We start from the raw sequence: 14,503 nt of genomic DNA, 5'->3' as shown, positions 1-14,503 counted from the left end.
TTGATTGGTCCAGCACCCTACAGTTTACCACTATTCCCACCCCTTCCTAATATACCCCACAGCTTCTCACATTTACCTGCCTGGCTCTTGCAGGCATTTATGTATGCAATCTCTGACTTAGAAGTTTCAATCAATTGCTATCTCAAAAGGAGTCAACTGTTGTTATGGTTACCTAAATAGGATGATGCCATCTCAGAAGTGTTCAGTAGAAGGATAACGCTGAGAACAAGGGAGATTGTGTTTTGACCAGAGTTTGCCCTGTTCTGGCTTTTTGGCTTTTCAGACAGACATTTACAAATGTCCAGGGAATGATCGTATGAGTGTGACTCCAACACATCCCATGAAGAATGGTTAAAAAGAAAAAGAGACCGATGGGGGACTCTTGAATTGGTGCCTTTCTCTCTAGGTCCCTTACCTCCTACTTAGTTAAAGCTCTACAAAGTCACACTTGAAAGACTGCAACAACCTAACTTCTCAGTCTAGTATCTCCCTCACCCTATTCACCACGCTCATACCCAGTTCATTTCAGTATTATACCTTCTAAATATTTCCTGAATCTGTATGCTTCTATCTCACTCTGCTCCTAACCACCATCATTTAGAGCCTGACCAATGGCCCACTTAATGAGTTTTCAACAACCTATATTTTTTCCTCTCCATTGCATTTGCCAAGCTGCACACAGCAATCATTTTAAAACACAAGCATAATGTTGCTTTTCCCTTGTCACCTATGTTCCCATGATATTTCTGCCCTCAAACATGGCCCTAGTTCCCACCCACCTCAGAAAATTTGCTCTGGTAGTTTTCCATCTTTAAAATACTTCTTCTCCTAGATCTTAACCATGGTTTGCCAACTTTTCGACATGAAATGTCTCAACTCAATTGTCATTTCTTGGTCACTCTGACAGAAGCACTCACTTCCACTCGCTTTATACTATGTTTTCCTGGTTTTCTCATAGCATTCTTTATCAGTACCTGAAACACTTTATTTATTTGTTACCATGTTTGGCGTCTGTCTCCTCCACTACAGTATAATTCCTGGGCAGGGATTCTAGTTGTTTTGTTCAAGGTTGAATCCCCGTTGCACAGAACAAATACGTATTGACTAGCTCTGTAAAAATCCTTATCAAATTCACAGAGACAGAAATGCAGGTTGGTGGGTTCCAGAGGCTGGGGGTGGGTTGCAGCTGGGGTGGAGAAAAATGAGGAGTTATTGTTTAAGGAGTACAGAGGTTTAGTTATGCAACATGAAAGAAATTCAGAAGATGAATGATGATAGTGGCACAACTGTGAGAATATACTTAATGACACTGACCTATATATTTACAATGGTTAAGATGGTAAATTTTATATTATATAGATATATTATCACAATTAAAAAATTTTAATGATTTTCAAAGACCCTAATAACTTTCTATTGCTCTGAAGATTGAGACCAAGATTAATTTGTTCTGTAGGATCCAGCATGTCTGCCCAGCCTATCTGTCAATCCAGCTCATCGCATTCCTCCAGCTCTTTGCTACAGCCACCCTGCCTCTGTAATACACTTAATGAGTTTTCAACAACCTATATCTAAGGTATCAGACTCCTTCTACCACAGGACTTTGATAGCTGCTAATTCATATTCCTGGGATGGACAGATCTTCACAAGACTGACTCTTTTTCCTTGTTCAGATCTCAAGCCCAGTGACTCACCAGGCAGAACTGTCTGCCCTGACCCCTCATCTAAAGTTGTCCTTCACTTTCCTATCATCTTTTCTTTCATTTTCGTCACAGCAGTTACAATAGCCAAATTTAAATTGTTTTCTTATTCATTATCAATCTCTCCCACAGCATTTTAAGTTATCTTAGTTCAGAGATACTGTGTGTGTTGTTTCTTACAGTATCCCAAATGTCCAGAGTAACACGAGCATCCACTAGGGATTCAAATAGTTGACAGGTAACTGAATGAATAAGGAATCTCTGGAAGGTAGCAGTTACTATTTCTGTTTCACAAATGTGAAAATGGAGTCTACAGCCTTGCTACCCTGAAGAAGCCTGATCCCGTCTGATCTTGGAAGCTAAGCAGGGTCAGTACTTGGTTAGTACTTGGATGAGAGATCACCTAGGAAGACCAGGTACTGTAGGTGTAAAAAATAAAAAAATAATGGATTGTAAGCTGACAAAGTCCTTGCAATCTGTGAGGTCAACCAAGGGTTACCTTGCCTTAAAAGAAAAGAAAATGGAGGTTTTATTACCTGCCCAGGGACCCATAGCTTGTAAGGGAAGTTTTATTACCTGCCCAGGGACCCATAGCTTGTAAGGGGCAGAGCTAAAAATTTGAAATAGATTTGGCTCAAGCCAATGTCTGTTGGTGCCCTCGCTCTTCTTTCTGTCCTTCTCCTATGTGCCACTCTCATGAGCTCCATCATCTGCTTCGGGACTCCTTGAAGAACCTGTGCATGCTGGTCACAGAAGTTGAAGCAGCATGTGTTTCATCCTGTTACACACACACATACACTGAGGCATACACATACACAAATAAAAAACAGCTCTTTTCTTAATATAGAATTAACCTCATTCATTCAGATATTTGACAAAATACAACAGAATTAAGACAGCTATTCCAAATATCAAATGAAAACAAGTGGGCTGTGGTTAAAGAAAATGTTCACTCATTTATTAATTCATTCGAACATCTATTATTTATTGTGCTCTGGGGATTCCAACAGATGATTTAAAACAGACCAGGTAGAAAGACACATTCATTTGGCTAAAGTACATTGGGTATGCTGTATTTCAGTGCTCCCCAAAGGACCACCAGCACCCACTCTGCTATGGCTTGGGCACTATTAATATCCCTATTTTATAGATGAGAAAACAAGCACAGATAGGTTAAATGAATTGATGAAGGCCACAAAGCTGAGCTGGAACAAGAATACGGGTGTAATTCCCAAACCCACTCTCTTAACCTCTCAATGTTGTATATTTCATTCTTGACCATTTTAAAACTCTTTCCCCCCAGTACTGAAACGTACAAAACCCTTGCTACTCAAAGTGTGGTCTGTGGACCAGCATTATTAGCAACACCTGGGAGCTGGTTTAGAAATGCAAATTCTTGGATTTCACCCCAGACCTACTGTATTGAAGTCTCCATTTTAATGAGACCCCCAGGTAATTCTTGTGCATATGAAAGTTTAAGAAGCAGTCTCCAGATTAATGAGAAGTACAAACACTTAAAGGAGAGTAATTACTGTATCTCCCAACAATTTTCTAGTTTTCCTTAGCATCCAGTTATTTCACCCTGAAAAACTCAAAGCACCAGAGAGTGATGGGAATAAATCCTAGTGTCTGCTGCCACCTTGTGGTGGGAAGTTTCAATCTAACCAGAATTTGCTCTTTTCCATGAAATAAATGGGGAAATGTTAGAAGGGAGGACTGATCAAGTACTCAACTACTACACTGTTTTCAGCCCTATACTTTGAGACACCACTACAAAATTGCAAGATATGATAAAACAGCCCTTGAGCTAAATAACAACTGTTTTTTTTCATGTGTGTATCCAGGACAGAGAGTATCATCAGCTCTAGTTGAAAGATCTAACAAAAGCTAGAATCACTGGTATTGCTATAGGTTCTTTCCTCTTTGGAATTCAGCATGCATATCTGAATGTGATAATCAATTGGTATGTGAATATTTTATTACCAACCCAAATGGCGGTGGTTAGATAATCAAGTCACCTTTTCTACATTTGCCTTGCCCAGGAATCTACAACACATATTCCACAAAGTGAAAGGGAATTTCCCACCACTCTGCCAAATGCATCATGGGTGACCTGTGTGAAGTGGTAAACAGGGTCAGTGCCACAAATAATGCCTCTAACACCTGGAAGGGAATAAAAAAGAGATTCCAAAAATTTCCTACATACTCTATCCCAAAGGGCCCAGAAGTTAAAAGTGCCTCAGTCACTGGATAATTGTGTTTCAAAGTTTGCGAGCTCAAGAACTAAAGAAATCCAAATAGCTACTACAGGTGAAGGTGACAGCAATGGATCATCCTCAACTATATCTACCAGAGGCCTCTAAGGTTGCTTATGGAAGAGTTGGCCAGTACCGAAGGTTTCAGCAACGCAGAAGGAAAAATAGCTCGTTCAAAAGGAAAGGGATTGAAAGGTAGGTAATTGCGACATATTTTCTTGTCCATTGAGTGGGATTCTTTGGATTTTGGATTAAACAATATTCACTGTGATATTAGAAAATGTAGCATCTCTTTTTAAACATCGCATTTAGAAATGAAGGCTACATATGGGTTAGAGGGAGAGGGCACCGCATTTATATATTGGATCGAGAAGCCTAGTGCTATAACAGAAGCCTCATTTCATGATCAGAAAAATCTTAAATATAGTAAAGAAAACCTTTCCCTTCCACCTGAATTTGAGTTTTAATGTGGCATACAACACCAAAATAAAAAGCTGATACTAATTTCAGTATCTCAGAATTTTAAACATTGCACATCCCATGCAGATACTATATTGGAAATTCAGTAGTACATCCTTCCAGATGAGTCCATGATCGATGCTTTTGTTCCTTTTCCCAGTAATTTTGGCTGCCGAAATAGGTATTGATTGTATTTCACCTATTTGCATACTCTTTAATGTAACTTTAAAACTGTATTATATCTGATATTTCTTGCTAGTGGGAAAACCATAAACACAGGTATGAAATATTTCGAACATAATACATTGTAATTTGTAAAGTCAGTGAGATGATTTATTTTCTAATTTCTTTTGACTTCTTTCTTACCAGGTTCATTAGCAATAGCTTAGTCACATAGAACTGAGATATTTTCATGAGGCCTGAAGCACCAAAGACCAAACTTTTGAACTTTAATGGACAAGATAAAAATTTGCAGATATTTCCACTTTCAATAAGAAATAGAGGTTAAAAGGTAAAGCAATATAACCAAATAAATTCACTACCAACCAAGAAATTTAAAAACTCAAGAAGAGTTCTTTCCATAACAGAAATTGCTGCGTTTCTGTTCCTAGGCCCTGAAGTAAAATTACCTGTTAATTGTTGCAGATTGGAGATGGGGTGTGGGAATGAGAATAGGAAACATTCTAGATTCAGAGACTGCTTAGAGCTGGCTTTTTACCTGAAGGATTGCCTTTGGGGTTCTCGAACCTCCTAAATTATATGTGTGCGTGGATGTGCGTGTGTGTATTTATGGTAGTAGAAACTGATGGCTTTATTAAAAGATTCTCAGAAATGTCTATGGGATATTAATTCTAGCCCATAAATGACCTTTGTGCAAATTAGAAAATGAAATTCTGGATACTTTACTGGCATTTTATTATGGTAACTATGTACAACTAAAATGGCTAATTATGAATAGTACCGTAGAAGTTGTGTGTGTTCAACCAGCAGAACTCTATGTCTTGGGTCCCAAAGGGGAGGCTGCTAGCCCAAAAGGTCTCCCTTCTTTTGACTTCTGGCTTGTGCTCCCTCCTTGCATCTTCCATTTTTCCCACACAGATCTAATCCACATGGTAATAAAAGCTATCATTTATTGAATGTTTTATTAGGTTCCAAGCTCATAAGTTATTTTTTCTTTGTACATTTTTGAGAATGGAATACTTATTAGCAAATATGAAAACTGAAGTTTATAGATGTTAAATAACGTGCCCAAGATTACATAGCTAGGAAGTGTGGTGCTGGGTTGAACCAAGACCATTTAATTCCAGTGCCTGGAATCTTACTGAACTATTCCCCATGCGTAATTATAGAGAAGATGAATAATTTATGCCCAGTTTAGAACAATGAGTTTCCTGGAGGATAGTATAGGTGCTAATGGTGGTACTTGAGATATTTTACATAGTATATGCAGAACTTTTTTTAATGGTTATGAATTTATTTACATCTATTTTAGAAATACATATTACATGTATAATACATGTAATATAAAACCTGGAATTTCATCCAAAGAAATGAAGATTTATGTTTACACAAAAACCTATACACAAATGTTTATAGCAGATTTATAATAGCCCCAAATCTCTTCCAATGAGTGAATGGTTAGACAAAATGTGGTACATCTACATCATGGAATATTACTCAGAAATAAAAGAGAACAAACTATTGACACACACAACATCGTGGATGAATCTCTAGGGAATTATGCTGAGTGAAAAAAGTAAATCCCCAAATGTTATACATTGTATGATTCCATTTATATAACATTCTTGAAAGGACATGTTATACAGATGGAGGACAGCTTGGACAGGCATTAAGGAAAATGTGAGGTAAGTAGGAAGTAGGTGTGGCTATAAATCACAAAGGTTCATTGTTGTGATGAACATGTTCTGTATCTTGACAGTATTAATGTCAATATCCTGGTTGTGATAACATATTATGGTTTTGCAGGAGGTTACATCAGGGAAAACCAGATAAAGAGTACACAGAGAATCTCTCTGTATTATTTCTTACAACTGTATATGAAACTACAATTATCTTGAAATAAAAAGTTTAATTTTTTAAAACCCCTGGATTTTATGGATATTATTGCTTTGGATGAGACTAACAAAAAAATTAATTTAGGAAGAATATTAGGTAAACAATGTTATTATGGAATGAGTGATGTTTACTCTAGCACAGAGAATAACAACACAGACTTGGAGATCAGACTGTCTGGGCGTAAGTTATTTAATCTTTCCAAGTTTTAATTTCCTCATTTTTAAAATAGAGAAGACAGTATGAAAGTTAAATTATATAATACACATTAAAAGCAGAATATTTAGCACATGCAAAGCTATTAAAAATTTTATCTATTTTTATTACTAAAATATATCCAAATAATGAAGATGGTATATGACTATTTGGAATTTTGGAACTAGGAGCTTAGAATTATTCTCTCTAAAAGAGTGTTCTATGCATATGCAGCATTTATGGGACCTTGGAGACTATATTCTTTCTTGACTACGCTAGTAGACTCATTTCTCATTGTGATAGCCTTAGAACCATCAAATGCAGCAAGAAGTATCTCAAACTACCTTTGAAACAAAATGACCAATTTGCCAATATGAGGTAATATATTCTAATAGTCACAAACTGGGATTAAAATCTGCATTCTATGTTTGGTCAACTAATTTAACCTCTCTATGTCTCAATTTACTCATTAATAATATGAAGATAATATAATCTGCCTGCTATAAGAATTAAATGAGATAATGACCAGAATGCACTTAGTACAGTTTGGGACAAAACACCAAGTAGTTACTTTGGCTTTATTTTTCTGTGATTTGATTCTCTGTCTTTAATTTCATTTTTTGGAATTGTATAATTTGTTCACTTTTGCCTTTTGGATTTTAATTATTTCAATTATTATTAACTTTTCAGTTTCTTTAACACAAATTATTTTTATTTTGTTTAGATGGCATAGAGCTGTGTCTACCAACTTAGTAAAACAAAATGTATTGGTCCCCAAAGAGGAATCCTCCAGTGATAGTGACTTGGAATTTTGTGAAAGCCAGCAAAATCAGAAAAAAAATGTGATGAAGAAAGTGAAGACTGTTTTGGGGATGATGTTGCCATACAAGTACAGAAGCAAACCAGCAAGTGTCAGTGGAGAGGGCTTCCCTAACCATAAGGAAACCTGCCTTTCAGACACACAGAGACTTCTTCCTAGAGTCGTCAAGAAGTTTCCATCACGCAAGCTGTTTACCAAACCAAGAATGGGAACGCTCTTGCAGCATGGTAATCAAAGGCAATGTATTGTTAAGCAGCAGGGCCAATAGGACTAATGAAATTAGAATGGATTTTCTTTCTACCCAAAGTATGGCATCTCCTGGGAGCTTGTCTGAAATGTAGATTCTCAGGCCCCACCCGGGTCTACTGAGCCAGAATCTGTATTTTAGGAAGATCCTTAAGGAAACCAGTATGTACATACATTTTGAAAAGTTCTGAATGAGATTGCTGGTAAGGTAACTCCTAGTCCAACTGATCAGTGGTTTAATCAATTTAAAGCTCTTTTTATTTAAATATATGCATACATAGGCATATAATTGTATATATATATATATATATATATTAGAAAATCAAATTAAAGTGGGATTTTTTTGTTTCATTTTGTTTCTGGAGAAAGTAGTGATGTAGCCTTTCAAATGGTTACTTCCAACTGTACAGGGTGTGGTAAGAATTCTATGAATAAAATTTATGATTAGTAAGTCATAAAGGACGTTCTATTTTATTATATCTACTTCCCATGTATTTTGTGGAAGAAACAACATTTGAAACTGTTAACTTTAAGTCTTTTTTGCAATGTAGTTATACTGTTCTGGGGGGTCCTATGAGTGATGACTAATAATGCCACTAATATTTGCATTCTCTTCTGCAGCTTTCTAAAATTAATAGACCTTATTTTTTAGAGCAGTTTTAGGTTTACTGGGAAAATTAAGCAGGAAATACAGACTTAGTTTCCATACACCCCCTCTCCTTACCCCAGCCTCACAACTGATGAGCCAATATTGATACATTATTGTTAACTAACGTCCACAGTTTACATCAGGGTTCGCTTTTTGCCCTGCAGTATGGATTTGAAAAATCCATCATGTCTTGTCATGTACTCACCATTACAATATCATACAGAATAGCTTCACTGTCTTAAGTGGCCTCTGTAGCTTTTGAACATTCTTTACAGTACAGCATTGGCATGTAGAGATTCCTTATGTATATGTAGAGAATCTACACATAAACTCACATTTCACACAGTGGTAAGGCTGCAAATCTGGTGGGTATTTTTTTCCAGAAAAACAAAAACAAAAACAAAAAACTGATGGCTTCCAACTGAGTGAATGCCCTTTCAAACAAACTCCCTCTTCTTGAAAAAGCAGTCACTAATTCAAGATCCAAGCATCTAGCATTCCTGGTATGGATTGACCTGCCTATTTCTATACTGATGGGGCTGGAGTTGGAGAGTCCAACAGGAAAAAGAGGACCAAATTCCTTACCCTCATCTCTGTACATTGGTTTATTTTCTTCTTAGTTGAAATAACAAATCTCTAGATTAAGATTTCTCCAGAAAACATGCCCATGCTTCAGGCTGCAACTCAAGTATTATGACTCTGTCTCAGCTATGGCCCACAGTTGCTCTTCCTTGCTGACCCTCATAACGCTTTTCAGCAAATATTTGCTAAATACTTATTATATGTCAGCCACACTATTAGCGATAGAGTAGCAGATAGAACAGGCATGGTCCCTGCTCCCACAGAGTTCCAGTATAGAGAGACATTCCAACATTATACAGTTGATTACATCTGATGCAAAGTAGAAGTACAGGGAGCTATTAGGGATACACATCATACATGCTAACTTTAGCGGAGGGGTCTCCAGAAAGGCCTTCCTGAGGAAGGGACGACTCAGTTGAGATCTGAAGAATAGCTAGAGTCAAATAAGAAAAGAATAGGGGAAGGACAGTTTCCCAGGAAAAGGGTATAGCATATTCAAGTCTCAGTATCAAGAGAGCACCAGGCATAATTAAGAAATGAAAGTAGTCTAGCCAGGATTGAGGTAGCAAGGGTGTTGAAAGCCGTGTTAAGAATTTTTAACTTTTCCTAAGGGTGATGAGAACCATCGAATACTTGCAAGCTGGGAACTTATATAAATTCTGATTTGCATTTTTAAAAGGTATCTCAGGCTGCAGAGTGGGGACTGGATTGGAGGAGGGCAGGAGGAGATGCATGAGGAACAATAAACGGGTTCTTTCATTCAGGCAAAGGATGATATTAGCTTGAGCTGCTCATGATAGTAGAAATGAGGAGGTAAAGGGAGAAGTATTCCTAGGTAGAAGTTACAAGATTTGGGGAAGAGCTGGACAGTAGAGGGTCGGGGAGAAGGAAGAATACCTAGGTTGAGTACCTGCTTTGAACGTGAATACCCCATTCACTGAGATTAGGAGCCATCCCTCCCAGAGAAGTCCTTATCAACAGACTTCAAGCAAGACAAGATGTTTTTCGGTGCTGCTCACCATTTGAAAACACTGAAACACAGCAAACTGCAAACACTTTTTTCTCAATGCCCTTGTTGATCCCTTTGACTACATCAATGAAAAATCTCATTTCCTGCCTTTTCTCAAAAAAATAAAAATAAAAAGCAGAGTAACCTCAAGTTTAGTGCTTTCTGAAGGCAATAATATGGTTTTGTTCTTACCATGTTATTTTAATGTCTATTTATGATACTGGTTTTTGACTTATGATAGCATTTTAAAGTTTTCTTTATAAGTATGTTTATTGTGTTAGGAATTGAATGATATAAAGAAAAATATTAAAGAGTCCAGAATTCACATGGCTCCTGGAATATGGGAAAAACTATTAAGTTTGTATATGAATTCCTGAGCCATGAGCCACATTGCTGAAGAGTAGATTTAAACTTTGCTTCAACCAATGGCAAATATTCAAGGGATCATCTTACACATTAGAGGGTTACTTTTTATTTATTTATTTTTTTAATTACACAGTAGTTAAAGAGAAAAGCAACAGAGGGCAAAATTGAAGTCTCAAAGACAAGGAGGTAACCATCTTGCCAATACTGGTTGGTGACCCCCAAGATCACAACCCCAAGAAGAGGCAAATGTGTGCAAGAGAAAGTATAATATACAGAAAAGTAAATCTTTTTTTTTTTCCAATCCCAAGGAGAAAAGCTACTGAGGCAGAATAGGATGCTGTCTTTTCAGAACAATTTCTATTACGAAGGATATGTTTATAACTGTGATCATTACAGGTTCCTTCCTTCCCTTCCCCCCCCCCGCCGTACCGCCCTCACTTTAAGCGTCTATACAACTTGATGTTGTAGAAGCAGAAACAGAGGAGATAACCCAAGGAAATACACTCCTTGGGAGAACCACCAAGCGTTTATCTGTGACATCCCTTCCTTTAGGACTGCAAAAGGTAAAATGCTAAAACATACTCACCTCTAATGACTTATATATATATAGTCAATGTTTAGGGATGTTGTAAAAGCCATGTTCTCTCCGACCGCAAGTACCCCACAAGAAAGCCTTTAAAATATGCTGCTGCTTGTGTCTCTTCTCCAAGAATTTAGGGCACAGAAAGCAGGCTTACCAGGTCTGATTCCTCCAGTCTGAACTCAAACTGTTCAGTTTCCAATATAATCTGAGCTACAATGGAGGCCTGAACTATCATTATTTTAAATATAACAAGCATTTACTTAAAGCCAATTATGTTCCAGGCCCTGTTCTAAGTGCTTTAAAAATATTAACTTATCATACACCTGAAACTAATATAATTTCGAATGTCGTGTAACTGAAAAAAATGTTCAATTATAATTATTAAAAACATCAGTTTATCAGATAATCCTTATAACTGCCCTATAAGGTAGGTAGCGATGCTGTTCTTATTCTAGAGATGGCACTGAGAAGTTAACTAATTTGCTCAAAAGTGGCAGAGCCAGGCTTCAAACCCAGGAAGACCTGGCTCTAGAGTCTGTACTCTTAATTACTATGCTAAGTACTAATTGTACCATCGAATATGGTAGCCAACAGCTACAAGGGACTATTTAATTAAAATTAAATAAAATTAAAAGTTCAGTTTTTTTCATTGCACTAGCTACCACATGTGGCTAGTGATTGTTGTACTGGACAGCACAGAAAAAGAATATTTCCTTTTTCACAGAAAGTTCTATTAAACAGCAATGCCTAAAGCATCACTGTCAGAGTACAGTTTTAAATTTTAAATTTTGCTCCTGTGTTAGATTCTTGTTTATTGTATTCCTATTATCTTCTGGGCAATTCCTAGGTCTGGGGCTATGAAGGTGATCCAATGGACATGGTCCTGTTTCGTGGAATTTATAGTTTAATAGAGGTAACAGAAATTAAACCATGGCACTGCAGAATAGTGGGGGAAGGATAACCTTTTGAATAAGTAGCACTAGGACAAGTGGACATCCATATGGGGAAAAGATAAAATATGATTCCTATCTCACACCATATATAAAACTTAACTCCTGTTGGGTTATAGATCTATATTGGAAAAGTAAACTTAAGGACAATAAGAATATCTTCATGACTTCACCATAAAGAAAGACTTCCTAGAACACAGACAGTATTGACCATACAGGAAAAGATGGATACATTAAAATTAAGAATTTCTGTTTGTCAAAAACATTAAATCAAATGTTGTCAACCGGCTATAGAAGGATTTTGTTTATGTCTCAGAATGTTCTCGAAAATATGTTTGAATTACATTCCCACATTTAAAAATTAGAATTATTTCAAATAAAAATCTGTATCTTCGGCTTTCTTTTAAAAAATAGGAAGATTTGGAAATGCTAAGCCCCCAATTCCTCATGGCAACAGCAAGACCTACAAAGAGGCTGCCTTTGTAGGTCTTGCTGTTGCCATGAGGCTTTGAAACTTTGCTTGAGGCACGTTCTCTCCAGTTCACACCAACACCTGCTGGTTCTGTGTTACAAAATCTGCCTGGCTCCTCTAGGCATTTAATTTTATATTAGTGGTATTCAACAAACTGAAAAATAACTTAGTAATTACCAAGTATGGTAGGTGCTTAGTAGGAAAAATTACTGAGTTTTATGAGAGAGAAAAGAGAGAAGTCCAACTATAAATGAATTAGAGACGGTTCTGCAAGTGACGTTTGAGCCTGGGCAAGCTGGCAGGGCAGAGTGGTGGTTCAACAGACTCATTTGTCAACTCTCTCCTCAGGCAAAGGGTAGGACCCAGATGGTGTCTCATATCCTACTTTAAGTAGGTCTTGCAATAGTCTTAATGCTACTTAAGAAGGGGAAGAAAGAATGAATGAACCTAGTAACAAAAAGGACACATTGGCCAGGAGCTATGACCTAGGAATGATTTCCAAAAGCAATGCTTTTAGGACAGATACCTGTAACAGCACACTGAGGATGAGAGGAAAAGTATCAGGCATGTGGCAAAAAGAACCCAGAGCTTTCTTTTTATTTTTAGAGACATGTCTGCCATGAAAACAAGGAAACACACGCACACACAAAAAAAGACCATATTAACAACTGGATCCAGTGATAATGAGTTTTCTGGGGCACTGGTCCACAACAGCCCCACACTCACTGTGCTCAGCAGTTGCAGAGACAATTTCTTCTCCTTCCCCTTACGAATGACCTGCTTTTTTTCTGTCACTGTATATTCTTTCAGAGCCAGACAATCTCATTTCTCTGCACCCTATAGATCTCTTGAAAGAGAGCTCTGGGCACAAAGGAGATACATAGGGCGTGGAGAATAATATGAATACGGTCACCAATGCAACATTGTTACGTGGCAAATGTTCAGTTTATAAGAGACTACCCCAAGGGTGAGAATTCTTATTTAAGCAATGTCACAGAATTAATGTGGGTACTTCTGAATCTGGTGTGTTTTTTGCATTTTTATGATAGGTTCCGTATTCCTCAAAAAAGAGACCACGCTTCCTAGCACTTAAAAAAAAGAAACATGGCATGGAAAATATCCTCTAAAAATCAGATTTGACAGTAGGAAAACTTCAAATGCAGGTAGTGGACAAAGGCTTTTAACTTTTGTATTTCAGAAGCAGCAGGCCAGGTTTAACTGAATGCAGTCCTGCAAGACAGCACAGCTGTGGGATGAAATTAATGATTCCCATTAGGAAATAAGGTTAGTGGGGGGCATTTTGAGAGTAGCTAAAGGATTGCTAAGGGCCTGAGGATGATGTTGTATGCCTAATAAATATTAAGTGAATTCAATTAAAATGAAGGCATACACAGAGGCTTCTTTTAAGAAATGAGATCATCTTTAACACTGGGTGGTAAATATGTTTTCAAGCTCTGTTGCTATGCCTTGAATTAGAATAATACTTTGGGACTTGCAAAATGTCCACCAATTCCTGAACTCATCTCTCAGGAAAGACAACCATCCCTTTGGTTCTGACAAGGCTTTCCAAAACATGGCTTCATTTCTTTGTATCCATCTGTCATAGGTAGATGACCTCATGGAAACAGTGACTGATAAGTCCATGAAGTTACTGGCCCAAAGACATGCTGAGCTTCAATAGTGTGAGTTTCTAGGGGAGGAAATTCTTCAGTCTTCTAAGCAGTTCCAGAGGATTTCCAAGAGAACCATGAGAAAGTATAAATTGAGAATGTATGTTTGCCATGTACCTGCTGCTGCTTCTGATTTTGTTCCTGACTGCATAAAAGTTATCTTCATAAGGATTCTTATCTTTTGCTACATAATATCCTGACTAAATCTCTCTAGTGAATTAACTAATGGGGGAGAGGGGACATTTTTTAGAATATTTTGCCCAGTATTCCTTTAAAAAATGCTTTTCAACAGTTGATTTTTGATTCTGAGTCAATATAAGCAAAATTTTACATCATAATTCTTACTAATAATGAAACATTTATTAAGGCATAGCAATTCTGCAAAGAAATTTCTCCCATGATTTGCCAGATGATATTAGAGGAAGCATTTAAAATATTATGACATTTTTAATATGACTACTACTGGGCTAATTT

At 37.1% G+C, this 14,503-nt stretch overlaps 1 protein-coding gene and 1 pseudogene across 1 annotated transcript; both read left to right on the top strand.

Moving 5' to 3' along the window:
* The first annotated feature begins 2,008 nt into the window (after positions 1-2,008).
* On the top strand, positions 2,009-2,128 carry LOC120617005 (uncharacterized; annotated as a pseudogene).
* A 1,897-nt stretch (positions 2,129-4,025) lies between these two features.
* Positions 4,026-14,251, top strand: CUNH3orf49 (chromosome unknown C3orf49 homolog). Its single transcript, XM_039880529.1, is given in 5 exon segments — positions 4,026-4,150; positions 7,407-7,729; positions 10,799-10,917; positions 13,409-13,522; positions 13,966-14,251. Coding segments are annotated over 5 exon segments (945 nt in total). The 3' UTR covers positions 14,230-14,251.
* Positions 14,252-14,503: the final 252 nt, after the last annotated feature.

This window comes from Pteropus medius, unplaced genomic scaffold (genome assembly GCF_902729225.1).
Source record: "Pteropus medius unplaced genomic scaffold, Ma_sr-lr_union100, whole genome shotgun sequence".
Taxonomy (NCBI): domain Eukaryota; kingdom Metazoa; phylum Chordata; class Mammalia; order Chiroptera; family Pteropodidae; genus Pteropus; species Pteropus medius.
This window is presented reverse-complemented; position numbering and strand designations above follow the sequence as displayed.